Source organism: Pristis pectinata, chromosome 7 (assembly GCF_009764475.1).
Source record: "Pristis pectinata isolate sPriPec2 chromosome 7, sPriPec2.1.pri, whole genome shotgun sequence".
In the NCBI taxonomy this organism is placed as follows: domain Eukaryota; kingdom Metazoa; phylum Chordata; class Chondrichthyes; order Rhinopristiformes; family Pristidae; genus Pristis; species Pristis pectinata.
Window position 1 is genome coordinate 13728809 of NC_067411.1, and position 18867 is coordinate 13747675.

Consider the following 18867-nt stretch of genomic DNA (forward strand, 5'->3'; position numbering starts at 1 on the left):
TAGTTGTGATCGACACTCTCTCTTTCATATGAACTTTGAACCTTCACAAACCCTAGCTACAAAACCATAATGCAAAAACATACCATTGCTGCCATTTCAGAATCCATATGCATTATAATCCATCTGAATGGCAACCTGTGATTATGGGATGTGAACAATTAACCATTTAACCAATGGTAGATTTAAGTGCTTTAATTTTAAAACCAGCCTCCCCTCCACGGACTCTGTCTACACTTCTCGCTGCATCGGTAAAGCAGCCGACTTAAGCAAAGACCCCTCCCACTCCTGACATTCTCTCTTCTCCCCCGTCCATCAGGCAGAAGATACAAAAGCCTGAAAGCACATACCACCAGGCTCAAGGACAGCTTCTAACCCACTGTTATAAGACTATTGAATGGACCTCTTGTCGATAAGATGGACTCTTGACCTCACAATCTACCTTGTTATGGCCTTGCACCTTATTGTCTTCCTGCACTGCACTTTCTCTGTAACTGTAACACTTCATTCTGCATTTTGTTATTGCTTCTCCCTTGTGCTACCTCGATGTACTGATATGATAAAATGATCTGTATGGATATCATGCAAAACAAAGTTTTTCACTGTACCTCGGTACATGTGAGAATAATAAACCAATTTAGAGTTCATAGAGTTCATAGATTTATACAGCATGGAAACAGGCTCTTCGGCCTAACTGGTCCATGCCGACCAAGATGCCTTCCCCAAGCTAGTCCCATTTGACAGCATTTGGCCCATAACCTTTTAAACCTTTCCAATCCATGTACCTGTCCAACTGACTTTTACAGTTGTTATTGTACCTGACTTTTCCTCTGGCAGCTCATTCCACATACATATCACCCTTTGCGTAAAAGAGTTGCCCCTCAAGTTCCAGGGGCAGAGTACAAGGTAAATGGCAAGGTACTTGGCAGTGTAGAGGAGCAGAGGGATCTGGGGGTTCATATTCACAGTTCACTGGAAGTTGCCTCACAGGTGGATAGAACAGTTAAGAAGGCCTATGGGATGTTAGCTTTCATAAGTCATGGGATTGAGTTTAAGAGCCACGAAGTGATGATGCAGCTTTACAAAACTCTAGTTAGACCACACTTAGAGTACTGTGTTCAGTTCTGGTCGCCGCATTATAGGAAGGATGTGGAGATGTTGGAGAGGGTGCAGAGATTTACCAGGATGCTGCCTGGATTAGAGTGTATGGAATATGAGGAGAGGCTTAAGGTGCTAGGGCTTTATTCACTGGAAAGGAGGAGGAGGAGGGGAGACATGATAGAGGTATATAAAATATTGAGAGGAATAGATAGAGTAGACAGTCAGCGCCTCCTTCCCAGGGCACCAATGCTCAAGACAAGAAGGCATGGCTTTAAGGTTATGGGTGGGAGGTTCAGGGGAGATGTCAGGGGGAGGTTTTTCACCCAGAGAGTGGTTGGTGCATGGAATGCACTGCCTGGGGTTGTGGTGGAGGCAGATACATTGGACAGGTTCAAGAGTTTGTTGGATAGGCATATGGAGGAATGTGAGATAGAGGGATATGCAGGAGGAAAGGGTTAGATAGTGTGAGGGTGGTTTGATGGACGGCACAACATGGTGTGCCAAAGGGCCTGTTTTGTGCTGTATGGTTCTATGGTTCCTTTTAAATCTTTCCCCTCTCACCTTAAACCTACGCCTTCTAGTTCTTGATTCCCCAACTCTGGGAAAAAGACTGAGTGCATTAACCCTATCTATGCCCCTCATAATTTTATACACCCTCCAAAGTAATTTACCAATTTACCAAGTGTCACCTTTCAAAACCAAAGTCACAGCGATACAGGTTAAATAATTTTATCTGCCTTTTTAATCTTATCCCAACATTTGTCTTAATGTTGTTACAGGAAGTTAACAGGAGTCAGGCTTTTCCAGAATTCCTGCTTCTTGGTCATCAGCTGAACGTTCATGGCCCATTAAAGTCTGTACTGAATCTCAAAAGTACTTGCTTTTACATCCAGCAGGATCTGTGCATCTAGCCAGAACCAGCACTGGCTCAGTGATCCTTAACACTTTGAGTTCGAATAGAAGGGTTCACTCTAAAAAATCCGGTTAGCAAAGCCCTGGATACCAGCTCTGAGTATTATGTCCCATGTACTGTCCAAGTCTAGTGACCCCTCCTTCACCCCATCGCAAACGTAGACCGAACTTTTTGGTCTTGGTTGAAATTTACCTCAGAAAAGATATTCCAAAGATCAAAGACATGAGAAAGGCAATAGGAAACCATTGCAACCATTCTTCCCTGGTCAGTGATTCAAGAATCGCTTGAGTGAGCCTTGAGTTAGGACTAGCTCTGACAGAAACCCCAATGAACAGACATGGAAGTATATTTGGAAAAAAGAAAGAATAGGTACAAAACTCATAGGATTTATTATGCTTTGCATTTATTCCACGGGTTAAGTACTAGTGGACTATTAAAATTAACTTGAAAATATGTATGTGTAGTAGGTGCCTGTTCCTATCAAATCCAGGACAGTTGTTCCCATTAATTCCTGCACCTTGGAATTCTTTTCCCCAAACACATCTGCCTTAATATATTACTGCCCACTTTTGAGAGCCTCTTTGACAACATTCTCAGTCACATCCTCTAATGAGTTCCCCAGTTCCCACCTCGAGTCTGATTAGACTCATGAAGGTTTTGAGGAGGCTTCCAAAGCTGAGGATATAACAATAATTATGGTTTGGGGAAGAAAAGACATTATAGTCAAAGAATCATACAGTACAGAAAGAGGCCCTTTGGCCCATCGTGTCTATGTCAACATCAAGTTTTTGATGGGAACTTTTTAACCCAGAGGGTGGTCAGTATATGGAATGAGCTGCCAGAGGAAGTGGTTGAGGCAGGTACATTGACGACATTTAAAAGGCAATTTTCCAGGTACATGGATATGAAAGGCTTAGAGTGATATGGGCCAAATGTGGGCAAGTGGGTCTAGCTCAGATGGGAATCTTTGTCAGCATGGACCAGTTGGGCTGAAGGGCATGTTTCCATGCTGTATGACTCCATGACTATGGCTCTATCTTTACTAATCCTATTTCCCAGCACTCGGTTATAGTCTATTATGCTTTGGTAGTTCAAATATTTGTCCAGATGCTTCTTAAATGTTGTGAGAATATAGGAGTGAGGAGGTATTTGTATAATTTTATAAAAATATGCAGTGAGTTGTACAGTTTTGGTCACCACACTACAGGATGGGCGTGATTGCACTAGAGAAGGTGCAGAGGAGGTTCACCAGGATATTCCCTGCGATAGAATATTTCAGTTATGAGGATAGACTTGACAGACGATTGTTTACTTTCTTTGCAATTGATATGGTTCTGGGGGCACGTGATCGAGATATACAAAATTATGAGGGTCATTGATAGGGAAAATGATTGGAAACTTTTTTCCCTGAGGAGATGCATAGATTTAAAGTAAGGGTCAGGCAGGGTCAGGAGCCTGAGAGGGCATTTGAGGCCACTGAAATCTGGAATGCACTACTGGATGGGTTGGTAAATGCAGATTCTTTCAGAACGTTTATGACTTCTACAGATGTACTGTTGAAAGTACCCTGACTGGTTGCATTGTGGTCTGGTATGGCAATTCAAATAAGCAGGAATGTAAGAAGCTGCAGAGACTAGTGGACTCTGCCCAATATATCACGGGCACATCCCTCCCCATCATCGGTAGTATCTATCTACCCCAAGAAGGCAACATCTATCATCAAAGATCCCCACCATCCAGGCCATGCCATCTTCTCGCAGCTACCATAGGGCAGGAGGTACAGAAGCCTGAAGTCCCACACCACCAGGTTCAATAACAGCTATTTCCCTTGAACCCGTCAGTTCTTGAACCAACCTGCACAACCCTAATCATTACAGTATAGCAACACTATGACCACTTTGATCACTAAAATGAACTTTGTGGGGTTTATTTTGTTCTAATTGTGCCCTTTCTTGTAAGAATTGTGTATAATTTATGTCTAACTTATGTTTTCTTGTGCATGCTGCTTATATGATGCAAGTAAGTTTTTCATTGTACCTGTGCATACATGTACTTGTGCATATGACAATAAACTCGACTTCGACTTTGAAATATTCAGATGAGCAGCCAAAATGCCACGGCATAGGGTTGAGAGCTGGAAAATGGGATTAGTATAGATAGGTACCTGAGGGCTGACACAGATATGATGGGCTGAAGGGCCTGTTTCTCTGCTGTCTTGTTCTATGGTAGCTGGTAATTTAAATGGACAAATGATTTTCCAAACAAAAGGACTTTACAGAGAGAGAAATACAATTCTCTACTGAGTCAATTATGGGTTCTAGCCACAAATAAACACAGAAAATGCTGGAAATAAGCAGCTGGTCAGACAGCATCAGTAGAGTGGGATAGAGAATTAATATTTCAGGCCGGCAAACTTTCATCAAAATGGGAAACAATTAGGGGGGAAAAAAGCAAATTTCAAGTTGCAAAGGGTGGAGGGGGTAGAGAGGATAAAAAGGAAAGGGTGGGTCAGGGTGGAGATGGGGAGAAGTTGAATGATGCAAGAAGTGGTGGTGCTGATTGTCTGGAGGGAGTGTAAAGTGATGAGATGGATGATATTTAAAGTACCCAAAAAGAAGAGAGGCAAAAAAAAAATTGAATGAGTCACGGTCATAGAGTAATACCACACAGAAGCAGGCCCTTCAGCCCAAGTCATCCACGCCAAACAAGATGCCCATCTAAGCTAGTCCCATTTGCCTGTATTTGGCCCATATCCCTCTAAACCTTTTCTATCCATGTACCTGTTTAAATGTCTTGCGTTATTGTACCTGTCTCAACCACTTCCTCTGGGAGCTCATTCCATTCTGCATGAAGTTGCCTCTCAAGTCCCTTTTAAATCTTTCCCTTCTCGACTTAAACTTATGCCCTCTAGTTTTTGATTCCCTTTCCCTGCAAAAAAGACGGTGTGCATTCACCCTATCTATTCCCCTTATGATTTTATACACATGGAAATGTGAGAGACAGTGCTAGAATGGCTGATTATCTGAAAGTGTGAAATTCAGTTCTGCAGCCACAGAGCTTCAGACCATTGATCCATAAGTCATAAAGTTAAAACAAAAATATTGGGAAATATGCAGCATATCAGGCAGCATCTGTGGAGAGGGAAACCATCCAGATCCATGACCTTTATCAGATGAGTGTTTCCAGGACTTGTTTTTTTTTGTTAGAGTTTTCAAGCTCTGAAGTTTTATTTCCTTGTCAACTGCAGTTGAATTATGAAGGCCCTCATATGCCCAATCAAAAGCTGTTCCTTAAACTTGAACTAATCTTCACTGGAATAGTGTGGGAGGCCAAAGAGAAAGAAGTCAGCGCAGGAGCGAAATGGAGGATTAAAGAGAAGACCAGCTGGAAGCTCAGGACTCAATGGAAATGTTCTGCTAAGCCATCATCCAGTTTGCATTTAGTATCCCCGCTATAAGGATACCATTTCATGAGCACTGAATCAGATTAATAGATTAATGAGGAGAGTTAGAAAGAGAGAAAACAAACAAAGGGACATGTAAAGCTGTTAAATGCAAGTTAGGCAGCATCTGCGCAAAAAGAAACAAGAGTTAGCACTTTGGGTTGTAAACTCTTTGATCTCACAATGTCAGGTATATTCCCTTTGTTCTATCTATCCCTACCCCACACTCTCTGCAAGTTAAAACTAATTTGCTTTCTGCCTTTCCCAGTTCTGGCAGAGCCCCTTCAGAATGAAACACTAACTCTGTTTCTCTTTCCACAGATGCTGCGTGACCTGCTGCATTTTTCCAGCAGTTTCAATTTTTATTTCAAATTTCCAGCAGCTGCAGAGTTTTAGATTGTCAAATGCAGGTCAGAGTTGCTGCTGAATGTGGAAAACAAAAGGCGATGCTGGGAAGGTCCAGCAGGTCAGGCAGTGTACCTGGAGAGAGAAAAACTGACTTAATATTACAGGTGGATAATCTTACTGACCAATTCTGATACAAATAAGAAAAGTGAGTTATCTGAAAATATTTAATTCATTATTGAGTCCTGAAGGTGCAACATGCACAGACTCAAGACGTGCCTCAAGCTTACCTGAAGCTTTGTTGAACAATACAGGATGCCAGAGACAGATAGCTTAGAGTGGGAGAAGGATGGAGAATTAAAGTGACAGTCAACTGGAAATCAGGGTCACCCTGCAGAATGAACAAAGACGTTCTGCAGAGAGGTCAGCCAACCTGCATTGGTTTCTCCAATGTAAAGGACACCACACTGCGAGCATTGAATGCAGTACCTTTGGGTCCTTGCAAGGTGGGAAGGTTTGAGATGAAACAGCAGGTATTGCATCTCCTTGTTCTTGTGGGATGAGGTGGTGAGTGCAGATATGTGGGAAATAGATGAGACATGGTTCAGTGCTCTGTCAACTATGGCAGAGGAGGTGCCACAGCTAAGGAAAAAGGAAGACATGCCAGAGGCAGCTGTGTGGAAAGAATCACCATCAGAACAGATTGAGGTGGAGGAACTAGGAGAATGCAATATAGCCCTTATAAGAAGCAAGATGGGAGGAGAGTCAAGATAAACAATGTAGTCTTTGGGCTAATAATGAACATTGGTTGCTGAACTATCCCTCGAGAGATCCAGAAGAGAAGGGAAGAGTCAGAGACCTTATGAAAGTGCAGGAAACAACATCAATACAGTCAGCAATGTACAAAAAAATAGTTAAGGGAAAGGGCCTTTGGAGAACTGAAACAAGGACTGTTCCACATATCCCATAAAGAGACAGATGGAGCTTGGGCCCATAGCTACACCTTTGATCTGAAGGAAGTGAGTAGAATTTATTGTTAGTTCATTTTCAGGATCTGGGTGTTGCTGGCAAGACTACTATTTGCCCCTGAGGAGTTAAAGGTGAGCTGCATTTTTTAATCACTGCATTCCTTCTTGAAAGACAATTACAGAAGTTGTACAATGGGAGAAGGAGTTCAACCGGTGCATTGGTAGAGGGGAATTGGTGGAGCCAAGAAAGAAGGATCTCAGATTATCCTGGAGTGAGATGGAGGAGTAAAGGAATTGGAAGTCCATGATGAAAATGAGCTGGTTGCGACCTGGAAACCGTCAAAGTGGTGGAAGAACAGTCACAGGTGTAAGTGGGAAGGGACTAGACCCAGGAGAGAAAGAACAGAGTTAAGGTAGGAAGAAATAAGTTTGGTGAGGCCTGAGCAGGCTGAAATAGTGGGTCTACCCAGACAGTTCTGCTTATGGATCTTGGACAGGAGATAGAAGTAGGCAGAGTAGAGTGGAAGGACTGTTAGACTAGAGGCAGTGAGGAGAAAACCTCCAGAGAAAATGAGATCAGTGAGTGTCTGGGAGACAAAGGCTCATGGTCAGTGGTGGAGCCAATGTCCAGAGGGACATACGAGAAGGTGTCTGAAAGCTGATGTCTGGCTTCTGCAAAATAGAGGTCAGTATGCCAAACCACAACAGCACCAACCTTGTCGGTGGGTTTGATAACAATCTCTTTGCAAATGGAGTGCTGCAAGTTCTGAAGGTGTGGGTTAGAGTAAGGGAAGTGAGGAAACTTGTAAAACTGAACACTTCTCCTATAACAACAAACATGATGCTGGAGGTTGAGACCCTTCATCTCCATTTCCCACCATAGATGCTCCCTGACCTGCTGAATTCCTCCAGCATCTTCCTTGTTGCTCCAGATCCCAGCATCTGCAGTCTCTTGTGTCTCAACTTCTCCTATAACTCTACCTGAAGATCAAAAAAAAACTGCTTACGCTGGAAATCTGAAACAAACACAGAAAATACTGGAAACACTCATCAGCACAGGTGGCATCTGGGGATCTGTGGACATCACCACAAAACATCAGGCAATTATCTCCCTGACAGCCAGCCAGCAGAGTACAGGGGTGGAGGGGGATTGACCAAGTGTCTGTTTAAAGAAGAATGGAAGGGTCCTTAGGCTATGCTGGAGTGCATCTTATTGCACTGCACTTTCTCTGTAGCTGTGACACTTTACTCTGTACTGATATTGTTTTTACCTGTACTACCTCAATGCACTCTGTACTAACTCAATGTAACTGCACTGTGTAATGAATTGACCTGAACGATCGGTATGCAAGACAAGTTTTTCACTGTATCTCGGTATAAGTGACAATAATAAACCAATACCAATACCATGGTAAAAATAAGGGAATTGGGATCAGGAATCTAGAAATTGTCAATGTGGCAAAAAACATGAGAAGCTTCACTGGATGAGGTGGGAAGGGACTGGTCGAGGGGAGAAAGAATAATCAAGATAAAAAGAATTGAGATTTGGGGGGAAAAGAACAAGCTAACACAAGGGAGACACAAGAGACTGCAGATGCTGGAATCTGGAGCAACACACAAGATGCTGGAAAAACTCCAGATGAAGGGTCTCCACCCGAAATGTAGACTGTCCACTCCCATCCATAAGATGCTGCCTGACCTGCTGTGTTCCTCCAGCATCTTGTGTGTTGCAGCTGAAACGATGGATCTACTGGAAGACTCCAGCTAGTGGAACAGGTTCTGGCAGTTCTGAACAAACTGTCAACAACATTGAGAGAGTTGGTAAAATGCTGCTGTGCTTAAGGTGGTAGACACCCAGTATTGGATCAGCTGGTTACATCACAGATATCTCACTGAAAAGATCGGCTAAGGAAGAAAATCTTGCATTTATAAAGTACCTTTTAGAATGTGTAAGGTTTCACAGTTATTGCATAACTTTCAATTTTAGTTATTATTTTAATGTATGAAACCCAACAACCACCTTTCACGCAACGAGTTCCCACTAAGATTAAAGAAATAATGACAAAGTAATCTGTGTAAGTGAATATTAACTGAAACACCAGGAAGAATTCCCTTGTTCTTCAAAGTAAGGAAGGTTTTTTAAAAATATAAAGGCTCTCAGTTTAACTTCTCATCCAAAGGATGGTACCAGGAAGAGCGGAGAACTCCCTTGGAATGTCAGCCCACAGTTGTGTGCAGAAGTCTCTGAGGAGTCACTCGAAACTTACACCTTTTGACCCAGAGCAGCAGTTGCTACCCATGGGAACGGCAGCTGATCCCTAAGATTAGAAAAAGTCTGGCTAACTCCCAAGGTGCAAGGTGGTATTTACCTGACTTTAAACATTAAGTCACAATTTTCCAAAGGAAAGGGTTGTGGTTCAGTAACATAGTAATTTCAAATCATAAATTTCCTTGTGGTATTTGTACTGACCTTGGCTGGTGAGGATTCCCCAGATTACCTTTCTTTTGTTGGTTGATTCTTCAAAACTTTCTAAAAGGCTCTTATGCTCAAACGGTTTAGTGCCTTGACTGTGAACTGAGGTATTTCTGGACATATTTACTTTAGCTTTCTCTGCAGTAGGGAGTTGCTAGAGCGTGTTTGTTTTTGTGTGTGGGGGGGAGTGGCTTAATATTAGCTTGATTTTGCAAATCTGATTGGATGCCTGAGTATTTTTACCCCAGGGCTGTTAAAGGGAGTATTGGGAAAGCTGTGTGGATATGCAAATTCCATGTCAGGCAGCATGAGACGAGAAATCACAGGCTTCGGTGTTGTCGTCTAAAAAATGTGCTTAAACAGGAATAGGCCAGCCCTGGTTTGGTTAATACAAAACTGCATGTTTTTAATTGTAAAAGACTTACCATGAACTCTTGATCCTCATTAAAGTTCTGATGATCTCAGTGGAGTTTCTGAATATTTCACGCAGTAAGATTTAATTAAGTAATTTATTCTGGGGTTAAGTGACTGAAAAGTTAAAGCAGATTAAATTGCACAGAAAAGCAGAGCTTTAAGGCCTTGCTAATCCAGAATAACAATGTTTTAAAAAATAGGTCATTTCATTCCAGCACAGAAAAAAAGTATGTTTGTGCCATCCCTTGAAAGGCTTCAATATATATTTTCCTTGATTTTAAACTAACGAGCAAACTGTACTTTAAATATCATGTCTTTGATTTTGCACTCACTCCTTTCTAATTATACTTCTGTGGAGCACCTTGGATGATTTAATTTGTTCAATTTCTAAGTAAGCACAAGTTGCTTCTGTGGAACGCAGGTTAAATATATCATCTAGGATAAGGGAGCAGTGTACCTTCTAATCTACTCTGAATAAAGTAGATTATATGTAGTCTTGCTTACTTTATCCTGACATGACGGATTTCGCAGTTACAGGATGCCACAATAGCTTCTTGAGCTGCTTCTTTGCTTACTGGTGAATTGAAAAGAAATACTTTGTCAGTCTTGGCTCACGGCAGTATTCTTACTATTGGTTCCAGCTCCATCCAGCAATTTGAGCAAAATAACCTAAAGTTTGGTTGCAGTACTGAGGGGGCAATGTACTGTGGGAGGTGCTGTCTCCTCTCTTAAATGTACTTAAAAAAAGCCATAGCACTGTTCTGAAGTAATGGAGCAATCCTTGGTATAAAGACCTATCCTTTCATTAGCATTTCTGTAAAACAAGCTACCTGGTCAATATCACATTGCTATTAATGGAGTCATAGTCATGTGGAGATACAGTGTGGTAACAGGCCATTTGGCCCATTAAATCCTCGCTATCAACCACCTTTTTATACCAATCCTATATTAATTACTTGTAGTTATTCTTTCCAAATTCCCATCAACTCCCCTCAGATTCTACCACTCACCAACACACAAGGGGCAATTTACAGTGGCCAATCAACCTACAACAGACACATCTTTGGGATGTGGGAGGAGTCTGGAGCACCCGGAGGAAACCCATGCAGTCACAGGGAGAATGAGCAAACTCCACACAGACAACACCTGAGGTCAGGATTGCACCCAGGTCTGTGGTGCTGTGAGGCAAGAGCTTTATTGGCTGCACCAGTGGACAGCCTACGGAGCATACAGTGCAAAAATTACTTACAAGTTATGGCACTTCCAAAGTACTTCATTGACTGTGAAGCACTAAAGCATTCTGAAAGGGATGAGAGAGGTTATATATAAATGCCAGTCTTTTTCTTCCTAATGTTGAAATATGGAGGAAGATCTACTTGGACCATAAAACAGGGCCAACCACCTGCAGGGCTCATCTTCAAATATCCTGGTGTCAACTGAGAGGAAATAAAACAAACTACTGGAGGAATTCAGTGGATCAAGTGTCATCGGTGGAGGCAAGAGGATGGTTGACATCTCAGGTTGCGAGCCTGCATCAGGATTGAGAGTGTAGAGGGAAAGAAGAGGTGGGGGGGAGGGGGGAGGCTGGGGCTGGTATGTGATATGTGGAACCAGGTAAGGTGGGGGACGATGGGCAGATGGAGCCAGGTGGGGGAAGCAGGCTAGTGGGTGATAGGTGGAAGCAGATAAGGAAACAAAAGTGGGCAGATGCAGCTGGGTGGGGGGAGGAGAGGGGGTCGATAGAGGTAGAGGCTTGAAGGTGATAAGTGGAACCAGACAAGGGTGGAACCTGATACTTGTTTCCAACCAACAAGTCGGGGAAGGGGAAAAGAATCTCACGTTGCTATTGTTAATGGCACACTATGTTTCACGGGAAGCTTTCATATGATTTCTGATGAAAGCTTATTTAATGGCATTTAAAAATGTGCCTGAATTATTGAAAGTGCTTGGAATGTAGCTCAAAGTGGGCAGGTACACTTAGACCATCCAAGAAAGTGAAGGACCAGTTAATTGCAAATAAACATTCCAGAAGCCCCGACCAACACCAAAATGGAGTCTCTTTCTGGACAGTGAGCCAAGAATCTGTGGGAACAGTACCGAGAAGTCAGTGGAAAGAGGCCAAAGGCAGTTGGGATTGGGGGTTAAGTGGGTTTCCACAATCGTGGGGTGAGGGGAGGGGAGCCAAAGCCTCCTGCCTCTCTTGGATGACAGGAGTTATTGGTCAATTGTATCCTCCCCTGAAGAGAAGACAAGTTGTTCAGTAACACAGTTATGTCAAGTCATAAATCTTCCTATGGCATTTGTACTGACCTTGGAGGATCCCCCAGACTATATTTCTCTTGTTGGTAGGTTCTTCAAAACTTTCTAAAAGACTCTTACGTTGAAACGATTTAGTGCAATGACTGTGAACTGAGGTACTTCTGGACATATTTACTTTGGCTTTCTCTGCAGCAGAGACTTGCTAGAGCGTGTTTGTTTGTGAGTCTGGGGGGGGGGGGGGGGGGAGTGGTTTAACATTAATGTGGTTTTGCAAATCTGATTGGATGCCTGAGTATTTTTAGCCCAGGCCTGTTAAAGGGAATATTTTGGTTAGGAAAGCAGTGTGGACAAGCAATCCCACGGCAGGCTGCATGAGACGAGAGATGACAGACTTCAGTGTTGTCATTTGAAAATGTGTTCAACAGAGAAAGGCCCACCCTGGCTCACTACACATAAGACTGGGTATTTTTAATGGTCAAAGATGTATCATGAAAGTAAGATTTAAATCAATAATCATTCTGTGGCTAAAGTTTATGACTCAAAACTTAAAGCAGATTAAATTACACATAATTACAAAGCTTTAAAGGCCCTGCTAATCCACTCAAACGACGTGTCAAAACATGAACACAACAAAATGCGTGTTTAAGCCCTTCCTTGAAAGGCTTCGATGCACCTTTTCTTTCTTTTGTTGTCAGACTAACCCTTTGCTCAGTATTTCTGAAAACAACTCATCTGGTCAATATTACTTTTCTGTTCATGGGAGCTTACTGTGCAACAATTACTTCCGTAGCTTTGAACATGTTATAAAACTTCTAAAGTACTTCATTGATTGCAAAGCACTAGGTCATTCTGAAAGGGATGAGAAAGGTTCTATATAAATAGTTTTTTTCCCCCAATATTGAAATATGGAAGGAGATGATAAAATAGAGTCAACCACTTGTAAGACTCATGTTCAAATGTCCATCGAAAGCAAGCTTTATGCAAAATACCTGCTTTTCTGGTATTTTGCATAAAGCTTCCTCTCAGTTGACACCAGGATATTTGACGTGGGATCCCGCTGCTTCCAGGGGAAAGGGGAAAAGAGTCTCACTTGTTGCCATGGTAAATGGCACTCTATTTCACGAGAAACTTTCGTGTGACTTCTGGTCAAAGCTTATTTAATGACAATTAAAGCTTTGCCTGAATTATTGTAAGTGCTTGGAATGTAGCTCAAAGTGGGCAGGGCACACCCAGAGAGTCCAAGAAAATAAAGGACCTGATAACTGCAAATAAACATTCCAGAAGGCCTGCCCAACACTAAACTTGAGTCTCTTTCTGGACAGCGATCCAGAAATCCTTGGGAACAGTACCAAGAAGTCCTTGGGAAAGAGACCAAAGGCAATTGGGATTGGGAGTTAAATGGGATTCCACAATGTTTGGGGTACAGGGGAGGGGAGCTAAAGCCTCTTTCTCCTCTTGCCTCACACTGCCTCAATCCTCACACTGCAGATCTGAAGACATTGAGGGAACTCATCCTGACTTCAGGATAATATCTCATTATAGAGTCATAGAGCAAAGAAACAGGCCCTTCGGCCCAACTCGTCCATGCCGACCAAGATTCCCATGTAAGCTAGTTCCATTTCCCTGTGGTTGGCCCATATTGCTCTAAACCTTTCCTATCCATGTACCTAAGTGTCTTTTAAATGTTGTTAATGAACCTGCTTCAACCACTTTCCCTAGCAGCTCATTCCATATACCGACCATCCTCTGGGTAAAAACGTAGCCCCCAGGTTCCTATTAAATCACTTCCCTCTCACCTTAAAACTCTGCCCTCAAGAGTCATAGAGTCATTGAGCATGGAAAGAGGTCCTTCAACCTAATTGGTCCATACTGGTCAAGATTCCTATCTGCTTGTCCCACTTGCCCGCATTTGGCCCATATCCCTCTAAACCTTTCCTATCCATGTACCTGTCCAGGTACCTTTTAAATGTTGTTAATGTGCCTGCCTCAACCACTTCCTCTGGCAGCTTATTCCATATACTGACCACCCTCTGGGTGAAAAAGTTGCCCCTCAGGTTGGGAATCCCAGGATTCCCCAATCCTGGGAAAAAGACTGAGTGCATTCACCCTATCTATGCCCTTCATGATTTTATACACCTCTATAAGATCACTGCTCATTCTCCTATGCTCTAATGGATAAAGTCCCAACCTGCTCAACCTCTCTCCATAACTCAGTCCCTCAAGTCCCTGCAACATCCTCGTAAATCTCCTCTGCACCTTTTCCAGCTTAACGGCATCCTTCCTATAGCAGTGTAACCAACACTGAACACAATATTCCAAATGTGGCTTCGCCAACGTTCTCATTATGGTCTGATGACATTTTCAAGTCACATTAGCCTGAATCTCCATGCCTGTATTTAGCAGAAGCCTCATCAATGTGTCATGTGCAAAAACTCTCTGGGAGCATAATCAACTATTCTGAATCAGTTTGTTATCATTTGCCAATTTTCTAGACACCCATATTTGGCACTTGTCGAGGTCACTATTCACCTGATCCCACCTCTTTTTCCCTCAGACCCCACCCTGCTTTGCATTGGGAGGTTTACAGGTCTTATAAGATAAGCTTTCTTTATTAGTCACGTGTACATCGAAACACACAGTGAAATGCATCCTTTGCGTAGAGTGTTCTGGGAGCAGCCCGCAAGTGTCGCCACACTTCTGGCGCCAACATAGCATGCCTACAGCTCCTAACCCGTACGTCTTTGGAATGTGGGAGGAGACCGAAGAACCCGGAGGAAACCCACGCTAACATGGGGAGAACGTACAAACTCCTTACGGACAGTGGCCAGAATTGAACCCGGGTTGTTGGTGCTGTAAAGCATTATGCTAACCACTAAATAAATCAGGAACTTCCCAGCTGCAGCTCAGAATCCAATTCCAAAATGGGTGCAAGCTCCCAGAACAAGCAGCTGCAAGTTGTTGCTTACTTCCTGATAATTTCTCTAACTTATTACGACGTTAGCCCAGTGGTGCAACTGGTAGAACCACTGCCTCATAGCGCCAGAGACCCCCGGGTTCAATCCTGACTTTGGCTGCTGTCCGTATGGAGTTTGCATATTCTCCCTATGACTGCGCAAGGTTCCTCCAAGTGCTCCGGTTTCCTCCCACATCCCAAAGGCGAGAGGGTTCATAGGTTAATTCGCCACTGTAACTTGCTCCTAGTGTATAGATGAGAAGCGGAATCTGGGCAGAGTTGATGAGAACATTGGGAAAATAAGAAATGGAATTAATGTAGGATTAGTGTAGAAGGCTGTTTGATGGTCAGCAAGGAATTGTTGGGTCAAAGGACCTGTTTCCATGCTGTATCTCTCTATGATTCAATGAATCTATTAAATATTTGCTAAAAAAAAGATTTTTTAGGTAGAAGAGCATGTTTCACATCTACTTCAAAAATTCAAAAGGATAGAAATGTATTCTCAATCAAAAGATAGAATGCATTTGTGAAGCCAAAAATAACCTGTTGGAGGAACTCAGTGGATCAGGCAGCATCTATGGAGGCAAGGGGATAGCCAACGTTTCGGGTCGAGATTCTGATGCAGGGTCTGAATTCAAAACATCGACTATCCCTTTGCCTCCACAGATGCTGCCTGACCCTCTGAATTCTTCCAGCGGATTATTTGTTTGCTCTAGATTACAGCATTTGCAGTCTCTTGTCTCTAAATGAATTTGTGGGTTGTACTTAGCTATTGATTTCTGCTGAAGAGAATGGAAATGAATTTCAGAAGACTATAACACACACCACACTAAAGGAAAAATTCTTTCTATTTGTATTCTGAAGGATATGGCCACTCCAACACTACCCCACCCACTGCCTTCCACTCAACCCTGTAACCTTTGAGTTTTGAAGGAGGTGGGGAAATTAAATGAGTACAATCTTAAAATTTCCCCTGGTTTATTTTAAGATTAACATTGTGGATTGCCTGTTGTATTCTGGGGATGCCTGGTATGTTTTGTTTCAAGCCATATACATCACGAGGCTCCTCCATATTTTATTGTTATGGTTTTCACATGTCAGCCCAGAGGACTTTGAATCTAATTGGTTTCTTTCAGTGACATCAGTTGAGGCTTCAGTCACAAGACTTGGAACAGAGTGATGATAAAATGTGATGGCACTAAACACTTCAATAACCAAACTCAAACGTTCCTTTTGCACTGCAATACATTGGTTACTAGGCTACAACACCTAAGAATAGCAAAATAGTTGTGAGTACAGCCTTATTTATTCATTAAATTATACACAGGATAAACATGAGTTTCTGTCAGGATATCAGACCAGTGGTTGAATCTGACAAAAATATTTTATGAGTAATAAATCCAACACGATGAATTGTAGTGGTTGACTCACTGGATAAAGATAGTAGGTTAGTCTCTCAACGTTTCCATTTGAAATCACCATTCACGCATTTATACATATTAGTGTGATCATACAGAGGAAAAATGTATTGAGTGATTCAGTGATCTAAAGTATCTCACAAGTATAATTAAATGAGTTTTACAGATGTACTTACAAAAGTAAGACTAAATTAGTAGAGGCAAGAATACTTCCCACGAGGAATAAGTGAGGATGCAATGTTTTTATCTTGACAATATTCAATTAATCACATTCTATCTCAGAAGGGCAAATATTATTGAGGCTTTCCAATATGGAAGGAAATAATGTATCATCAGGTACAATAAACCTTCAACTAAATACTCATAATTTTGGTCTTTTGCATTTTCATAATGTGCATATCTTATTTTATGGTTTAAAATTTTACACCTGACTTGTGCAATTGGGAAATATCCACTCATCACGAGTACTTCTCCAACAGTTGTTGAGTGGGATCAAATTTCCATATTTCCTTGGTCCATCAAGTCCACGCCACTCCAGAGAGCAATTCCATTCCTCCAATAGTTTTCCCTGATACCTGTTCTCCAACATTCCCATCAACTCCCCCCAGAATCTACTGGAAAGGGTGCAGGCGAGGTTTACCAGGATGCTGCTTGGATCAGAGGGTATGAGCTACAAGGTTGAACAAACTTGGATTGTTCTCTGTGGAGCGTCGGAGGCTGAAGAGTGAACCGATAAAAGTTCATAAGATTATGAGAGGCATAGATAGGGTAGATGGTCAGAAATGTCAAATACTAAGGCACATAGCTTTAAAGTGAGAGGGAGAAAGTTTAAAGGAGATGTTTGGATCAAGTTCTTTTTTTACACAGAGAATGGTGGGTGCCTGGAATGCGCTGCCAGGGTTGGGTGTGGAAGCAGATATGATAGTGCAGTTTAACATGCTTTTAGAAAGTCACATGAATATGCAGGGTATGAGGGGATATGGATCATGAAGTGATTAGTTTAATTTGGCACAGACATCATGAGCCAAAGGGCCTGTTCCTATGCTGTACTGTTCTATGTTCTGTGTACTCATCTACACACTAGAGGCAATTTACAGTGGCCAGTTACCTACCAGCTCATCATTGGGATGTGGGAGAAAGCCAAGGTACCTGGGAGAAACTTGTGTGGTCAAAAGGAGAAAGTTCAAATCCCACACAGATAGCATCGGAAATCAGGATCAAACTCAGGTTGTTGGAACTGTGAGGCAGCAGCTCTGTTAGCTGCACCACAGTGTCATCTTGTTCAGTTAAATACAACCTACCAAAGGACACCTCTTCATAATAAAATGACTATTATCACTCTTTCTGAAAATAATAATGTTTGCATCCACTTAAATTTAATCAGTAAACACATGGAAACTGCTACAAAAATGCCAGACAAATCTCTTTGAAATGCTAGTTAAATCATGTTGATTTTCCTAGAAACCAGAGATACATGTATAAATAAAAATTAAAATGTAACAACCCAGATAAATTCAGAATTTTTTCTATCTCACTTTATAATTCTCATCAACGACCGACCTTGCCCTGGGGTTGTGAATTTCCCCAGGGCTTCAGTTTTACAGTGTTCTGTTCTCAAGTTTCCAACTTTCCTTCTAATTTATTCTCTGAAAGCTGGTGCCCATCAAGCCTTCTACTACACCTCTGGATAGCCTTAGGATGTTAGCACCCCTTGGCATGTGAGTCCATCTAGAATGATGCTTGTTGTTACTGGTGGCCAAAGATTCACACCTCATCATCTGAGAACAATCCTTTTTTTGTCATCTCTTCAGGAACTTTTTTTGTTGCTCCCTGATGTTGTACATGATCTGTCTCCTCCTAGCATCTCCATTGACACTTACAGCACAGAGGAAGGCCATTTGGCCTATCATGTAAATGCTGACCATAAAATATTTTGGCCACTGATCCCACTTGCCACTTCTCAGTCTGTAACCCTGCAGGCTATGGATCAAGCGTTGACCCAGATACTTTGATGAGTTCCAGACCATCCCACTTCTCCGTCCCTGCTCTTTGGATGAAAGGGAATTCTTCACCTCTTTTCTCCCATCTATGGCCCAAGAATTGGATGAAAACCACATTTTGATTCTTTAAATGAAATATAAATTGTCATCATTAATAATTTAGGTCCAAAGGAGGAACATGACCGTGAAGAATGAGGTGGTCTACAGACTGGAGTATAAGGACATTTCCTTTACCCAAATTGTGAATCAAACAAGGAACATGGAAAAAACGGAAGACATGGAAAATTGCCAGAACACATACACGTCATTCTTCTATTTACATACACCGTACGGCTTTTCCTTTTGGAAAGGAAAGAGATTCAGACATTCACATTATTGGCAGTCTTCACTTATTCACAATACTCTTACGTCACTTTGATCATTTCAAAGAAACTTGCGTCACTGACTTTGTATGCAGTTCTTGACTTGAGGAAGGCATTATCTTGACCCACTTAAAAAGAATATTGTATTGTTTCTTGGAGCAACAAACAACCTGCTGGAGGAACTCAATGGGTTGAGCAGCATCCATGGGGGGTGGGGGGGGG

General features: G+C 42.2%; 1 protein-coding gene across 7 annotated transcripts in view; it reads right to left on the minus strand.

Moving 5' to 3' along the window:
- asb5b (ankyrin repeat and SOCS box containing 5b) overlaps positions 1-18867 on the minus strand; it is an 88811-nt gene that overhangs the window by 20264 nt on the left and 49680 nt on the right. Inside the window, exon 1 of one of the 7 annotated variants that reach the window (XM_052020053.1) lies at positions 9237-9390. The exons of 5 other annotated variants lie outside the window; for them this stretch is intronic. In XM_052020053.1, coding sequence (XP_051876013.1) covers positions 9237-9360 — 124 coding nt within the window. In that variant the 5' untranslated portion in view covers positions 9361-9390. Of the gene's footprint in view, positions 1-9236; positions 9391-18867 lie in introns of those variants that run through there. One more of the 7 variants, XM_052020057.1, reaches the window with a different exon arrangement.